Source organism: Chanodichthys erythropterus, chromosome 10 (genome assembly GCF_024489055.1).
Source record: "Chanodichthys erythropterus isolate Z2021 chromosome 10, ASM2448905v1, whole genome shotgun sequence".
Lineage (NCBI taxonomy): Eukaryota > Metazoa > Chordata > Actinopteri > Cypriniformes > Xenocyprididae > Chanodichthys > Chanodichthys erythropterus.
The window spans coordinates 11,275,001-11,293,051 of record NC_090230.1 but is presented as its reverse complement, the minus strand read 5'-3'; the positions used below and the strand labels follow the sequence as shown (position 1 = coordinate 11,293,051).

The 18,051-nt window shown below is 33.6% G+C and overlaps 1 protein-coding gene across 2 annotated transcripts; it reads right to left on the bottom strand.

Annotated features, from left to right (window-relative positions):
* Positions 1–247: 247 nt before the first annotated feature.
* gtpbp1l (GTP binding protein 1, like) lies at positions 248–13,205 on the bottom strand. Of its 2 annotated transcripts, XM_067396000.1 has the most exons (11): positions 12,899–13,205; positions 11,726–11,837; positions 11,473–11,653; positions 11,043–11,391; positions 10,839–10,962; positions 8,673–8,787; positions 7,674–7,818; positions 7,282–7,600; positions 5,812–5,990; positions 4,886–5,011; positions 248–630 (listed from the first exon to the last, which is right to left on the bottom strand). In XM_067396000.1, exons 1-11 carry the CDS (start codon positions 13,085–13,087, stop codon positions 517–519), a joined length of 1,953 nt encoding a protein of 650 aa, XP_067252101.1. In that variant the 5' UTR covers positions 13,088–13,205; the 3' UTR covers positions 248–516. The 2 variants fall into 2 exon arrangements, with proteins under 2 accessions (XP_067252101.1, XP_067252100.1); XM_067395999.1 differs by having other exon boundaries at positions 11,043–11,653.
* Between the last annotated feature and the right edge of the window lie 4,846 nt (positions 13,206–18,051).

Below are 18,051 nucleotides of genomic sequence, written 5' to 3'. Positions count from 1 at the left end.
GAGGGGGCATGAGAGATTGACAAGCAGAACAGATTTCTCCCTTTCATCTCCGTTAGCATTTGCCAAATTCAATCGAAGGAGGAAAATGACATGAAAAATAGCAAAATCGCTGAACACAAACAGGGATTCAGTCGTAGGCTCCTTAATTGGGTCCTCGGGGAAACATTCCAGCTACAAAATCCGGGATTTTGAGGTGTTTACTACAGGATGTTAAGACTCCAATGGCTGACAGAATATTAAGTTAAAAGGGTTTGATAAGGGTGATAAAAAAAAAAAAAAAAAAAAAAGAGCGGGTGGACGAGGAACACAACAGCTGCTTGTCAGTCAGGGTTTTGGCACGATTGTGTCAGTGGAGATGAGCGTTTCTAATTAAGGAGGAATAAATCAGTCTGGTTTAGTGAGAGCAAACAAAAAAGAAAGAAAAAAAAAAGGCTTTACTGCCCTCTGGTGTTCACTTAAAATGTTAAAGTCAGATGACCAGTGGTGATGGGTGGGACTGGGAGAGATGAAGGAAACTCAGTTGCCGCCCACTCCAGCAGCTGTAGTTGCCGTTCCAGTGACGCTGCTCAGTGCTGATTTGCCTTTGTGCCGATGGCCGCCACGCCGTCGACCACTTCCAGTGGACTTAGACTGAAAGGGACGATGAAAACCAAATCATTTCAGGGTGGTTTCAGTTGTTGTTTTTTGTTTTTTCAAATTTTGTGTTTAAAAACAGATTTTAGTTTGTCATTGGAGTTTATTTTAGACAATAAAAATTATTTATAAGATTATACAAATCTCACTTTAAAAATACTAGGTTGTTTGTAAAGACTTTCTTCCCCCCAACAAAATAGCATTGTAGTAACAGAAACCATACTGAATAATAACTCGAAAGTTTTTTAATCATTTTTTGTTTAAATCGTGTCATTTCAATAAGAAAGAAACAAATAATTCTATTATTCTAATATATTATTTGTTTATATATTATCAAACGATAATTCTTTATATTTGAAAGCAAATAACCAATATATTGGCCGATAAATCTGAATCAAAAATTTTATATGATTTTTGAGAGCCTGATTACAAAAACAACAGTCTCACCATTAAAAGCTATTTCGAAAAGCACACAATTATAATGTTCTCATTATAATATTATGTAGCTTATATGACAGACGTGTGCTGTACTTAACTGTATTTTCCTTTTTGAAGAGAGTTCAATCATATTTCAAGCAATTCAAAACCATAACGTTGGACAGTGTGCATCTGAAGTGTCTCAGCAGAAGGAAATAATTCATTATTTATTGGCTTTAATATATTGGCCAATTTTTATTATTGGGCCGATAACGATAACATTAAAAATGAACATATATCGGCCAATACTGATATGGTAGCTGATATATCATGCATCCCTAATTTTTATTTATTTATTTCCTAAATTTAACAATTATATTTTATGTTTATCAGCAAAAGCTTCTTATAGTTTTGGTAGATTATTTTATTAATGGCAATTAAAGACTTAATGTTCATAAACCTGTAATTTAAGATCTCAATAATGGTGACTAAAGACATCTTTATTATTTGAACACCATTTAAATAGAAGCAAACTCAGAATTTTGACTGCAGTGACCATTAATGGAAAAATCAATTAACCGTTAAGTCTAATGAAAGCGTTACGTGAAAAGCACGTAACTTTTATTTAGACTTAAAGGTTCATTGATTTTCGGAGGTGATTTGTTGGATTCAAATACTGTTCAGGAAATAAAAAAGCCTAATTCATTAGATTAAGACTCTAATGTCCTTTGTAGTCATGAAAGCATTGCTTTTAAGACCTCTGTGATTTATACTACAGCAAATTCAAATTTTAAGAAGCTTAAAGAGTTTGACCTTAAAATGCTTAAAACCCTTTTACCTTCAATTTTTTTTATTTTTTTTTTTTATATTCCTTATTCTTTTTGTTTTCATTTTTATAAAGTGTCTCCTCATCCCCTGCTGGCTATAAAGGCAGAGGAGAAGAGCAAAAGGAAGGTTTTTGTGTATTGGGGATGAAAATGGTTGAGAAATTTCAAGGGGCTGTATGTGTCTGTGAATGTTGATGAACATAACAGTCCGAAGGGAACATTAAAAGAATAGAGATGTGAAGTGGAAAAAAAATATATCAATACATAGCATAATATGAGCATTAATATGATCATCAGGTTTTGCATAAACTGGAATAATCTGTATTTATTAAAAACAGAATAATAATTTATATATTACACTGGCATTTAAAAGTTTGGAATAATAAGATCTTTTACTGTTTTGAAAGAAGTCTCTTCTGCTAATCAAGGCTGAATTTATTTGATCAAAAATACAGTAAAAACAGCAATATTGCAAAATATATTATTACAATTTAAAATAACATTTTCTATTTGAATTTATTTTAAAATTTAATTAAATTTCTTTGATAGTAAAGCTGAATTTTCAGCATCATTACTCCAGTCTTCAGTGTCACATGATCTTTCAGAAATCATTCAAATACGATGATGTGGTACTCAGTTATCAATTATTATTGATGCTCAATCATTAATCATGTTTCTTATTCTTATTCAATGTTGAAAACAATTAAAAAAAAATTTTTTTTTTAAAATATTTAGCAGCACAATCGTTTAAACTTCTTTCAAAGAGAGTGTTTGTTTTATTTCTCAATCTTTTTAGATAACTGGTATAAATTCCACATTATTAAAGGGGTCATGAATTGAGAAATTAATTTTTCCTTGATCTTTTGATATATAAGAGGTCATCATACTTTAAGAATATCCTGTACGTTTCAGAACTGAAAACTTCCTTGTTAGTCCAATAAATGCTTTTATTGACACCAGTCCCAGTGAATGACTGATCCTATACAAGACAAAAATAACATTACCTATCAAAGGATCCTAATGCTAGGAATATGGTGATTTATTTTCAACAATGTGAATGTCTCAGTTCTCAGCATTATTTATTTGAATTCGTGATTTCACTGTGGCTTCTTTGGTAAATCAATTGTATTTCGGCGCATGCTTTGCAAACAGACTTCTACGATATGGACTCGAAGGTAATGTGACAACATAAGTAACTGTGTCAATTCTAATGCCTGATCTGATATGTAATGATTCATGCAGTCAGATGTTCTCTCTCATTTCAGTAATGTGTATGAATGAATTTTAATGAGGTTGATCAATGTTTTTCATTTCACTAGTGTTTGTAAGAGGCTTTTCAATAATTATGGCCTATACGGCCCCTCATACAAAACTCCAGTTTTATTCAACGAATCTCGTTTGCCAAGTTTACACTGCAAGACTTACACACTACATAAGCAGACGACAACTCTGTCACCCAAAGACTTTATTTGAAAAAGGACATTGGGAAGAAATTAAATGAACCCTTTCACACATAAGTTTAAAACATTCTGGCTGACCTCCCAGAGTTACGGCCACCATTAGAATGTTTCCTTTATCGTTTCCATGACGACACGTCATGATTGTCACGTAACACACCGCGGCCAGCCGGCCACACTGTATGTCAGATGTATCGTTTTTCTCCCCATGTCATCAACTATCTATCAACTAACTATCTATCAACTATGTCATCGACCATCTATCAACTATTCCGATTCTCAAATATGTGCAAGTGAGTGTTTTATCATTTAAAAACCGACATCTTGATCTTGATCTTAATCTATAACGTGAGATGGGCACCACCTTGTTTGTTTGCTCTTTAGTTCAGCGAGTCCTATCAGTCGGATTTATAGGCTACAGCAAGTGAATTCATCCATTTGTACCGAAATACATGTGGCCGGTGAACTGGGAGAAGAATTGAGTGAGCTTTATAGTTACTTACACAATGTGTATCTGACATAAATAAACGTCGACAAATTATATATATTGAATGGATTGTTGTTGCTGCTTCCATAGACATCAGTGTATATTTCATTGGCTGTAGCTCATCGCGACACCACTGGACACCACCTCGGCCGACAGCTCCAGATATTTAGCAGGCGTCAGTGAGGTGTTTTGATGTGCTGTTGAGTAGTTCACATATAAAGATTGGCAAGTGCCGATCACCCGCTTATTTTCACCTGATCACAGCCCGACCTGTCGATGAGCTTGTTAACTTGCAAATCGGTCTTAAAATCCTGTAGTGTGAACTTGGCATTAGTTACAATGAAAGCATTCATTAGTGTGCATAAATTAAGTTGCAATGCTTTCATGCGCTCAACAACATGTCTGTGATCAGCTACAGTGTTCATCTCTGCAACCTTTCATGCCATGATCTAAATAAAGTGCCATAGATCTAAATGTAATGCAACACTTTTCACGATTAGTTAACCTTGAGAGATGTAATAGTAAAAACGTGCTAAAAGTTTTGAAAAGAGTAATATGTAGCTATTTCAAATGATGAAAGATGTCAGCCAGTCACAGAAGTGGGTGTTTACACTGAAGTCTCACAGCAGACACACCCCTTAAAACAGAGCGTTCAAATCAGAGAGCTAATATCAGGGTAGGAAAAATACATTTTATTTCTTAATAATGAAAATTTTTATGTAAAATGCATACTAACATTATAAGTGCACCCCAGGAAACATTATAAAACATTAAAATAAAGCAGTTCATGACCCCTTTAAGCAAGTCACAGTTCTTATATGGGGAAGAAGAAAGATCTTTCTGAAGAAGAAATGTTATGCAAAAGGAATGAAAACAACTAGTATTGAGTGAAAACTGAATGGGGATTATCGAACTATCATAAGATTTGTGAAAACTATAATCTGAATGTTTATCGTACTGAAATACCACTGATACGTAACTTGCATAATTTGGAACAGTATATTTTATATATTATTACTGACTTCAAATAAATTGCAATAAAATTGCAATAAAGTGTCTCTCACCAGTTGTCCTATTTGAGGGCTTTCTCCCATCTGTGTAGTTTCCTCGCTGGCTGATGAAGACCCTTCCACCTGTGACAATGTTTTCTTGGTAGACTGCATCTTGGCCAGAGGCTTGGTTTGAAGCAGCTGTCGTACATGCACAGACAACAGACAGGAGTTTCATAAGGAAATGCATTGCCAGTTTTTTTGACTCATGCTTGAAGGTAACAAATCTTTTTATTTACTGTAGAGATGTCAATCATGCATAATTCATAATGTCAGCCAATAAGACAGATTCAGATGGATGAATATCAAAGAACCCGCCAAGAACATGTCATATTTCACACCAAAATCAAAAGAAATGAAATAAGAAATTATAATTTTCACAAAGAAAATGAAACCTATTTTTTGGACCACTAAGATTTTTTTATGGTATTGCTACTGGCATTACAGTAATTAATATAATTTAAAATAATTCAATATTTAAATAAAAATATGTATAGTATAATGTATAGTATTTGTTATAGTGTCATTAATGTATGTTGTTTTAGCACAATGTTTTTTTATAATATATGTAAAATGTATTTTATTTTCATTTTATTTTGAAACTTGTTTCCAACTTGGAATAAAAATAAATTGTGACTTTATCTCACAATTTTGACTATACAGAACATCTCAGAATTTCTAGTTTATATCCCGCAATTTTAACTTTTTTTCCTCAGAACTGTGAGATAAACTTACAACTAAGAGTTAAAAAGTCTAAACAGAGATATAAAATCGCAATTCTGAGAAAAATGTCAAATGTGAGATAAAAAGTCGCTATTACCTTTTTAATTTTTTTAGATGGCAGAAAGAAGCTTCGATAGTAATGTGACCTTGACATGTTTAAGTGAAATTCTTAGTTTTTTTTCTAACTTTGCTTTTAAACTCTTTTCGTGACCTCTGACCTTAGTGATGGTGCCCACGGCCTTTGTCCTGCCCTCCCTGAAGACGAGTCTCTGGTCCGTGTGAAGGTACTCGGGGGTCTTGATGAAACGGAAGTGTACAGTGGCTTTGTCCCCCGTCCGTAAACAGTCTTTGTTCATGCCGATTATGGTGGCGGTCTGTCTGATACTGCCACAGTGAACTATGACAGAGAAAAACTCATGACAAAAAGTGCCAAATTGTTACAAATATGAGGATTTATACTAATATATATTTAAAAAGATATTGTACAAATATTTTATAAAGGTAAAACTATATAGATTTATACTATAATGTTGATTATAACACAAAATAAAAATGTAAAAATGCATTTTTTCCCAAATTAAAATAGTATATTCATATATATTTCAAAAGTATTAAACAATTATCATTTTTATACTTAATTTCATAAAGGTAAACAGTGTAGAATTATACTTATAATATTGGTTGAAATAAAACATGAAACAAAAAGTAAAAACATAGCAAAATGAAACAAAATTTAGTGCTAAAATGTGTGTATTGTATCTGATAAAATATACGACATATACAAAATATTCTATATATTATTAATGGTTTATATATAAATTATAAATAAATATTTATAAAAACATACAAAAGGTGGTTCATATTTCTTTTCAGTTTTTAGATAATCTATATTGACTAATTAATTAGTTACCTTTTTCTGGTGTCTAAATTATAAATAATGAGATCTTAGGATTTTTAAATTAATACAATTTTAAATAAATATTTACTGCTTTAAAATCCACATATCTTATTTTGAATCTTTTTTTTTTATTTATAATTTTATTTAAATCTTGTTTTAAATATTTTATTAAAATATTTAATATTATAAGACACAAACAAAAAAAAAAACAGTCAAATATTTATCTTAAATCTTTTTATTAAATGTTTATTATAGATTATATAAAAATAATGTTAAGTATTTATTATCATGAGTAACAAGAATGCAATCAAATAATTAAAGGTGCATTTTGTTATACTGGTTGAAAGTCTCATCATATCCTGATAGCAATCACTATGTTAAATGGTCTAAATGTATTTTTATACATATATATCATCTGTGGAAGATGTAGGACCATAAAATGTTCATCCAATCATTAGATTCGGTCTGAATTAAATAATACGATGCCCTACCTGCCTGTCCCACCTACAACCCGTGACGTTCTAACCGGAGCTGTTCAGTCAGACTCGGAATTATGAGTATCCTTTTCAACAGTATCAACCTCGAAATTAATCTGCAGCAGTCAGGTAGAAGCTCTCTAAGTTGCTTACGTTCATTATTATTGTAATGTTATGTGCTTTGAGACATGAGGTAGTTTAACGCTGTTTATTGTGACACTTTGCTGAGAGCAGCTGTGTGTGTGCATTCATGTGTTTGCACATGAGGTGTGGTGTGTCCTATTGCACCTTTAATATTTGTCTCTTCAACTCACCCATAGCTTGGTATCTCGGCGATATCGTCGTTGGATGGTGGAGTACGAGAATCTCAGCCTCAAACTCCCAGCATGCCTGTGGGTTGAGGCGGGGCGACACCATCACCATTCCCTTTCTGATAGACGAGCGCTTGATCTTCTTCAGGGCGAACGAGGCTGTCTGCCCACCGCGCACTTCTTTAACAGGCATGCGCTTGCGGTGGATGGATTTGACGGTGATGGGGATGAAGACGCCCAGAGGGTCTGGACCGAGAAGCAATGTGTCATTCAGCCGTATTAATCCTCGTAAAGTAGTCCCTGATACTACAGTGCCGACACCCTGAAGAACATATAAGAAGTTGAAACGACTGAGGAAGACATAGAGAGAAAAACAAGGACAGTATATGGCATACCGGAACTGAATATGTGTCATCAATCTGAAACTCCGGGGGCTCGTCATCTTTAAATGAGGTTCTGGGGGACAGCAGGTTCAGGAACATTTTCAACAAGTCCATGTTTTCACCCGTCACATTCGAGATCTGGAAAATCGGACACATCCTAGCCACAAAAATGGCGGTTTGATTTAGTATGCATTTATTACTCTCAGGCTGATGCTTACTGAGATTCTTTGGGTGAAAAATAAACATTTTTGTACAAATCGTTCACTTTTCCGAAATCTTGCTTTCCAAAACAGATATTTTTTTCTACATATTCAATTCAATTATAGTCATTTTTCTGTAAAGTCTAATCACTTATGTTAATTTGTCATACCATACAATCCACCATCAAAATAAGTTTCATTATTCCAGCTGCTGTGAGAAAAAACTATAAATGATCCGTCACCTGCAGCATCCTCACATGCCATATAGCCTACTAGCTGGGACTCCTTTATGTAAACAGATGTGCTTGAATTTCCTGCGGAAACCTACCAATATTAACCGAATTAGAAAACATTACTACAAGCTTAAACACTGGCTGGTTATGTACTTGCTCAAAAATTGATTTTGGATCATTTTTATCCAAAAAGTTACAGATTGCAGCTTTAAATAAAATTTAAAATATAATTCTAGTTTATAAGAAAACAAAAATCAATTAAGTTCCAGGATCTTGCTTCCAAAACAAATAATTTTTTTCACATAATCAATTTAATTATATTCATTTTACATTTTCAAAAAGCAATAAAAGTGCAATTTTGTACAGTTTTTGAAGAAAATGTGGTTGGCATTTAAGCCAAGATGTTGTGGTGGTTGCCAAGGTGTTACTAAGCAGTTGCTAAGGTGTTCTGAGATTTTTTTAGGCTGTTCTTGCTGATTGATTAGTGGCCTAAAGTGTCAAAAACAAACAAACAAACAAACAAAAAAACAAGACTTTCCTGTTTTATTGTCCAACACATGAAAATTTGGTAAAATTACCTCTCTGAGCTGAAGTTTGAGGCCGTAACGATGACATCATCCTTGTTTTGCACCAAAACTGGAATTTTTCTGCATCCTGGAGATTTGAGTAACCTCTGTAATAACTTTAGTGTCTCTAAAACACACACACACACACACACACAAAAAATTGGACTGTCGAATGGCTGGTTTGATATTTTACATCAACAACTTACATCAACAACTTACATCAAATATTTTGACTGGAATAAGAAATAATTTTAAATTTAACTTACAATTTCAGAACCAAATAAACATGATAACTTTTGCAGAACGTGTAAGGATACCAGAAAGGGGCTATTTGCAAACTCCACACTGCACTACAAATCTAAAGATCTCATGATTTATACTTACATTAATTTATACTTACGATAAATCTACATTTCAATTTAAATTGTAATTCTTAAAAGGATTAGTCCACTTTTAAATACACTTCTCCTGATAAATTTACTCACCCCCATGTCATCCAAGATGTTCATGCCTTTCTTTCGTCCGTCGAAAAGAAATGAAGTTTTTTGAGGAAAACATTCCAGGATTTTTCTCCATATAGTGGATTTCAATGGCTACCAACAGGTTGAAGGTCCAAACTGCAGTTTTAGTGCAGCTTCAAAGGGCTTTAAACGATACCAGACGAGGAATAAGGGTCTTATCTAGTGAAACGATCGGTCATTTTCGAAAAAAATACAACCGTTTATGCTTTATAAACAAAATATCGCCTTGAACATACTTTCCGTTTCCGCATTCTTCAAGGCATAGAACATTCAGCGTAAGCGTTTTGAAGAATGCAGAAACGGAAAGTACATTCAAGGTGATAATTTGTTTATAAAGCAAAAACGGTTGTATTTTTTTCGCTAGATAAGACCCTTTTTCCTTGTCTGGTATCGTTTAAAGCTCTTGAAGCTGCACTGAAACTGCAATTTGGACCGTCAACCTGTTGGTAGCCATTGAAATCCACTATATGGAGAAAAAACCTGGAATGTTTTCCTCAAAAACCTTCATTTCTTTTTCGACTAACGAAAGAAAGACATGAACATCTTGGATGACATGGGGGTGAGTAAATTTATCAGGAAAAGTGTATTTAAAAGTTGACTAATCCTTTAAAGCTGCAGTCCATAGGTTTTGCCTCTTTGTCGCCATCTCTGTTTGAAACCTGTAATTGCAATTTTTTGTGGAATTATCATCTTCACGTGGGTTGTACATTGTCACGGCTCCTCACTGCGGATAAATCTAATGTTTTGAGGACAATGTTTGGCTGTCAGTCACCACACCAGAGAATACTTTACTTCGGAATCACAGATTGTAGTCTTCCAAAATAAGAATTTTCACTGGAAAATGTCATCTGAACAAGTAAGTAACATATCTGCCACTTTTGTTCTGACCAACTGAGAGAAAAAAAGCATTACAATAAATCGCGCTGCCAATGGTGATTAAATCTAACGGTCGCTTAGCTCATATCACATCAAACTGCAAATTATTATTATTGTTATATTTTGTTCTCAAATTGTTAATGTTAACAACTTCAGCATTGCATGACTATGTGTATTTATTTAGTGTGTATTAGTGTTACCTGTAGATTTCAATTTCTGTGCAGTCTAATCTCTAACGTTAATTTGTCATACCATACAATCCAGCATCAAAATAAATTTCATTATTCCAGCTGCTGTGAGAAAAGACTATAAATGATCCATCACCTGCAGCATCCTCACATGCCATATAGCCTACTAGCTGTGACTCCTTTATGTAAACAGACGTGACGTAATGACGCAAAGACGAACAGCGGCATGCTTGAATTTCCCGCGGAAACCTACCAATATTAACCGAATTAGAAAACATTACTACAAGCTAACCGTTGTGAATCGGTAAGGAGGTAGTTTTGAACACTGGCTGTATGTACTTGCTCAAATTTATTTTGGATCATTTTTAACCCAAAAGTTATGGATTGCAGCTTTAAAAAGTAATTCAAGTTTATAAGGAAACAAAAATCAAATATTAATTCTTTATTTATTCTACTCACCCATGGCTTGGTATCTTGGTGATATTGTCATTGGATGGTGCAATAACAGATGAAATTATTGTCTACACTAATCAACATTATGCCACAAATGCTGTTGATAAAACTCCTGGAGTAAAATATAAGATTTGCGTTACCTTGTAAGATGTTAGCTGGACACATGTCTATCTTAGTTACGACTACAAAAACAGGAACGTTGAGGGCCAGAGCGAGACCGAGGTGCTCTTTAGTCATGCCAATGATTCCCGCATTACTCCCCACCTTCATGACAAAGAAAAAGACACAGTTCGTAAAACTTTAACCCGCTGAGTACGTACACCCGAGGCACACCAACCCCTCACCATTAGCATGCAGAAGTCCGGCATGTGTCCTGTCATGCCGAAAACAGTGGTCTTCAGGTACTTCTCATGCCCCGCCAGGTCGATGAACGTGATGACCTTTGACGACCTCTCGCAGATCTTGGTCCAGTCCAGGCTGCCCCCGTGACTGTCTGGTTTGTTGACCACCTGCCCTTCCTGGTCGAAACCCAGGATGTCATTGCCGACGCTGCTGGTCCGCCCACTCTCCATCTCATGTTTGTGGCGAAAGAGCTTCTGACGGGCAAATCCGCGACCATTGTCGAGCTCGCCGTGGGTTAGGACGCCCAGAAGTGTGCTTTTACCAGCGTCTACATTACCTACGACCGCCACTCTGAGGCAAGAATGTGTAAACATGATTTTAAGGAAAAAAATAACTTTTTTTAACACACGTTCTTTGCAAACCTCTTCTAACCTGACTTCCAGGAAGTCCGCCTCTCCAACGCGGCGCCTAATGAGATAATCGCGGACGTGTCCCGCCGTCTCCATCCTCTCTCTCAGCAGAATCAGGTCACCGTCAACCTGCTCGCAAAGAGACTGCACCGTAGCGACAGATGCTTCCATATCACGTTCATCCAGACCGTAATCACCACCGTCTGAGAGACAGAGACACCATGAATTTATCAGCACTCTAAATAAGCCATTTACATCTGGGAAAATAACCTCACCTGTCCCCATGCCAACCACATAGATAGTTTCTCCGCATCCTTCCTCCATTCGCTCTCGCAGCTGCTTTTGTAAACAGTCATACTGCTCTCCTGTAGGGCTGACCAATGCAAACTGACAACAAATAACAAAAATATCATTGCATTATTACAGTAACTAGCTAATCATGCATCTTACTATATTACTTTATTTAAAATAACCAATTATTAAAACAAAAATCAGTTTAATAAAACAAATGGCTTTGCTTTAGACAGCATGTTACAACAAAGTCACTTTTCTGAAGCATTTTTGCATTTCATATATTTAATATATACACATACACCAAAAAGAATATGGAGACTTGTTTGTCAGAATTGAGAGTCATAAAAAGTCAGTATTGTCAGTTGACTTTTCCTCAGAATTGCAATATACCACGATTCAGACTTTATAACTTGCAATTATGACATTATATCTCACAATTCTGAAAAAAAAGCAGAATTGCAAGAAATAAACTTACAATTGTGAGATAAAAGGTCACAATTACTTTTTTTTTTTGACAGAAAGCTTCCATAAAGAAAAATTTATTTCTAAATAATGATAGCACAAGCACGCTTCTCAATCAAAAATAAGTTTGTCATTATTAAATTAAAACAAATATAAGTTCAATAAATCAAATTGCATTGCTTTAGACAGCATGTTACAACAAAGTCACTTTTCTGAGCCATTTTTGCCATTAAAACTATTTTAAACAGTATATACAATAAACTTGGTTTGATATTTTGTAAATTTAAATCTTATTTAATGATATTTGTACATAAGCGTGACTTACTATGTGTCCAAATACATTTTGAGGACACCTATAAATCCTTATTTGTAGCTAAACCTTTTCCTATTGTGTTTTTATTGCAGTTTTACATGAATTAAAAATGTAACTGCCTTCAAATTCACCCTACCACAATATTAATCAAGTTTAGGTTAAATCGTACACATGCACATAAGTCTGGGGTCTCGGCACTGTTGATGTAGTGCCAGCTGGCGTTCACATGCACAGCCAACGTGTCACTCATGCAGCAGCGTTTGCATTGAATTCAGAGTTGTTAATTGTGTTTAAACACCACGCATTGATCAAATAAATTAGGGTATTGATTCCTGCACACAGAGAAGCGTTCATATCAGCTGTCAGGCCTGAAAGCCACCTTGCTAGTGAGGTCTAAATGATCCTCGGCTTCCCCGTTCTGGTTGTCGCCGGCGTTGCTGCGCTCAGCGCCGGGCGAATCCTCCGCGCAACCCGGGTCAGGTGCGAACATACATGCCGGCACCACCGACTCCACCGCGGGGCTTAAACTGGACTCCGTCGCCGCCATGTACTCCTCCAACCTGGGCATGGAATAGGGATTGATCCAGAGAAGTTTTTTTTTTCTTTTTCGTTGGTTCTGAAACTAGGGTAAATTGCGTTTAACCTTACAACTTTGTCACTCTAACGTAGACTACATGCACTTTTAGTATGAGGAATATGGGGCCTCTAGGGAGACACGCCTACTCGTGAATAAGTAGCCTTTCTAAACTTTAAAGTTTATTTTGTTAAACAGAAATTAGATTTATTTTAATACACGTTTTCACGTGGCATACTGTAAAAACAAAAAAAAGTAACTTTAACGTAGACTACCCGTTTATAAGTGTAATTTATGCACTTTTAATATGAAATCGACGCCTACTCATGAATAATTAACGAAGCAAGTCTGAATAAGTACTTCTAAACTTTTATATTTTTTTTTAGTGAGACTTTATATGAAAATAAAGTTAGGTTTAAATGCGCTGTCCTTTAAAAAAGTTAAACTTTAATTAAAGTACTCGTGTAGATGACGTATCAGAAAGGGATCTCGGTCAAGGCACGCCTACTTTGTAATAATTTAATTTACATAATTACATTAAAGTGCCAGCAGGCAAGTCTAAACAAGTCTCTGTAGGAGCAATACATTAACGTTATTGAATGTAAATCTAATACATGACTGTGATTTTAACTGCGATATGTTTTAATAGACATATAATGAATCAAGACAAGAGTTTGGGGAAAAAAAGCTAGCATATTATACCAAATTTATGTTTTGTTTACTTTTGCATTAAGGCGCTCCTGGAGTGTGTGGAAGATGTGTGAACACAAGGTGGCAGTGTTGTGTCGTATATGGTAATTACGATATTATATTATATTATATTATTTTTTATAGTTAATTAATTAGTTCATGATGTGTAAAAAAAAAAAATAATAAAACTGACGTATGAGATTCTGACGTAAGAGATCAGAACGAACCTGTGATATCTCTTTCTGCTTTATCAATGTGAAGATATTTGTAATTACTTTGCATATGTTTCCTTGGCAACTGATCCAGTTTTGTTTCAGCCCCATTTATAATGCAAACCGCACAACTGTTGCCCTTTGCTTTTTTCTTTTTTTACAGATGCCTGGAAATGTCTGTAACCCCCTCCCGGCAAGCTCTTTGTTTCAGTCAGCAGAATGGAGTGTAAATTGGTTTCATGAGTCTGTTTTTGCCTTGTTCTATACAGGATTGGCCATTTGTGTCTGCAGGCAACAATCAAGTGCAAGACAGTCAAACTGAACAACTGCACCTCAGCAACAAAAATGGAACCCAAAAATAATATTATGTGCAGGATGCATACTGTTAAACACATATGATTAAATAACAGACTGTAAGGCATGTATAATCAACACAGAAATAGTAAGAAGAGTAATCCAAATTGTCTTTTGGCAGTCTGATCAAACAATAAATCAGATATTTTATTTTATGCAATGCGATTCGCTGCACATGAGTGACAGTGCTTCTGAATTCCTGTAGGGAGCAGCATTTCACAGCAAACTATAATGATCAACTCCATGTTTTTATATATATATAATATATATATATATATATATATATATATATATATATATATATATATATATATATATATATATATATATATATATATATATATATATATGTAAATATTTCCTTTTAGCATCATGGCATCCCAGTTTGGACAGAAGGATGTTTGCAAATACACGTATGTATATGTATGTGGGTGTATAAATGACTAAACCATATATATATATATATATATATATATATATATATATATATATATATATATATATATATATATATATATATTTTTTTTTTTTTAATTATAGTAATTATTAATACAGTTCATAATACATATTAAAACATTAATAGTATATTATATATATATATAATTAATATTGTAATTATTATAATAATTATTATTTTATTATTTAATATTGTTTTGTAAATGTATTGAACTGATATTTGTATTTGTTCATATTTTATGTAATTATAATAAAAATGATCGTAGTAGTAGTATTGACAAACAAAAAATAATTATACAATTAATAACAATAATAATTAATTATTTAATTAATATGTGTGTGTATTTGATGTATAGTAGTAGAAATAATAAATGTATTAAATGCAAAAATGTTTTTATTAAATTATATGCACACATGAGTATTAACTGTTGATATTATTATTAAATACAAATACATTCTTATCAATTTAAATATTTAATAGGAATTTGTATTTGTTTGTATTGTATCTAACAATATAATAAATTAGTAAAACAAATACATAATATCAATAAATTAAATAACTATGAATATTTTATTTTTAATGTACTTTTATTCATTTATTATTAGTGCTGTCAAAACGATTAATTGTGATTAATCACATCCAAAATAAAAGTTTGTTAACATATGTGACGAGCAGGGCGGGCGAGAGCCGTTCCCTCACGGCTCTCGCCCGCCCTGCTCGTCACAACATAATATACTGTATGTGTGTGTGCTGTGTATATTTATTATGTGTATACACACACATGCATGTATATATTTAACAAAAAATATATTATAATATATATATATTTATATAATGTAAATATTTCTTAAATATATACATAATAAATATACAGAGTACAAACACAAACACACACATATTATATATATATATATATATATATATATATATATATATATATATATATATATATATATATATATATATATATAATGTTAACAAACTTTTATTTTGGATGTGATTAATCGTGATTAATTGTTTGATAGCACTATTTATTATATAAATTATTAATACAATTCATAAAAAAATATTAATACTTTTTTAAAAAGTAGGTAATGACATAAATAATGGTTTAGTCATCTTTAATTCAGTACAGATAAGTTGCTCCAGATATTTTCAGCATTCAGTAACAAACCTTCGTCCTGTTTTAATTATTTACCAAGTCACAGCCAGATTTTAGCCTCATGCGAGAGGTGGAAGATGACTTTATGACCTTAGTACCTGTCCATCAATGTGAGTAAGGCAGTAGGAGAGAGAGAGACAGACAAACATAGGGCTGAATGGATAGACGGAGATGGACTCAGAAACACAGGCCTCTTTTGTGCAGCTTGATTGAAATTCTGGGGCTTTTGGAGTCACAGGCCATTCTAGAGCTGTGGCCAATTAGGAAGTTGGGAAACCAGGGGTCTGTGTCTGGTTGAGCTAAGGAAGAAGTGTTTTTTCGGGAGAGAATGCCATGAGAGAGCACTCAAACACAGCTGAGTGACATATCCTAAAGTCTCCTCAGGTTTTTAATGGGTCAGCGCCAGCCAGAATAAAGATTTCCACCAACCACGGGCATCAAAAATGGAAAAAACGATACAAAAATATGCAGGAGAAAATGAGTTGCACCTCACAAAAAAAAAAAAAAAAAAGTTTCCTATTTTGAGCTTTATATTAACCTCTCTGTGTTTGTGTGGACGCTCTGTAGATGGCAGTAAAACACTCTCGCACAGGGATGGATGTGTTTTATACGCTCACACTGTCTATCACTCACTCCCGGGCTTGTGTATGGCTTTTATTTATGATAACTGGGTAATAAAGACACTCTGTTCTTCTCTCTTATATTGAGACACAAAGATTGTAAAGGATGCTGTTGCTTACACGCATCCATATGGCTTCCTTATGCAATGATCTATGCTTTAAAATCGAGGGCAGCGTTATTGTCAACCACTGAATGTGTCTGAAAATTACTTTGTACACAGGAAATATATGGCTTTGACAGTTGCCTTGGCAGTTAAGGACATGCTTGCTGAGAAAGTTGTTTGTAGCACTGCAGTTTGCTAAACAAAAAATAAATAAAAATAAAAAAGTAAAAATAATAATTATCCCTATAATATATTATTATTATTATTATTATTATTATTATTATATATTATATGGTTTATTTTTCCCTTCTTTTTATAAAATAATAATAATTTCTTAATTTTTCCCATAATAATAGTACTACTACTACTACTAATAATAATTATTATTATTATTATTATTGTTGATGTTACTTAGGCTATTAAATGTATGTGCTTAAAATATATATTTTTAGCTGTTTTTTAGACATCATTATTATTGTTTATTATTATTTTAACTATTTTATTATTTTTTTCTCCATATGTGTATGTATATATATATATATATATATATATATATATATATATATATATATATATATATATATATATATATATAAGGCTGTGAAAGTAAATCTGCATTGTTAATACTTTTGATTTTTTATTTAAAAAATCTACAAAAATCCAACCTTTCATTGGAGAATCATAACTTTAAACGGGGGGAAAATCTCATTATGGAATAAATGTTTTTCTCTAATACCCACTGCTCACAATTAATCATACCCTTTTATTCAATACTTTTTGCAACCTCCTTTTGCCAACAGAACAGCTCTGAGTCTTCTTCTATAATGCCTGATGAGTTTGGAAAACACCTGACAAGAGATCAGAGATCATTCCTTCCTGCAGAATCTCTACAGATCTTTCAGATTCCAGCTCCATGTTGGTGCTTCTTCTCTTCAGTTCACTCCACTCATTTTCTTTAGGGTTCAGGTCAGGGAACTGGGACGGGACCTCCAGGGCAGAAGCTTGGTTTTGTGTTCAGTGACCCATTTTTGTGTTTTGATGTTTGTTTTGGATCATTGTCCTGATGGAAGATCCAACCACAGCCCATTATATGACTTCTAACAGGCACAGTCAGGTTTTGATTTTTTATCTGTTGGTATTTGATTGAATCCATGATGCCATGTATCTGATCAAGATGTCCAGGACCTCCAACACAAAAATAGGCCCACAACATTAGAGATACAGCAGTATATTTCATTGTACACATGGGGTACTTTTTACCCCTGTGTGCACCAAACCCATCTTAAGTGTTTGCTGCAAAAAAAAGCTTTTTTTTTTTTTTTTTTTTTGCTTCATCTGACCATTGAACATTTGAAAAGT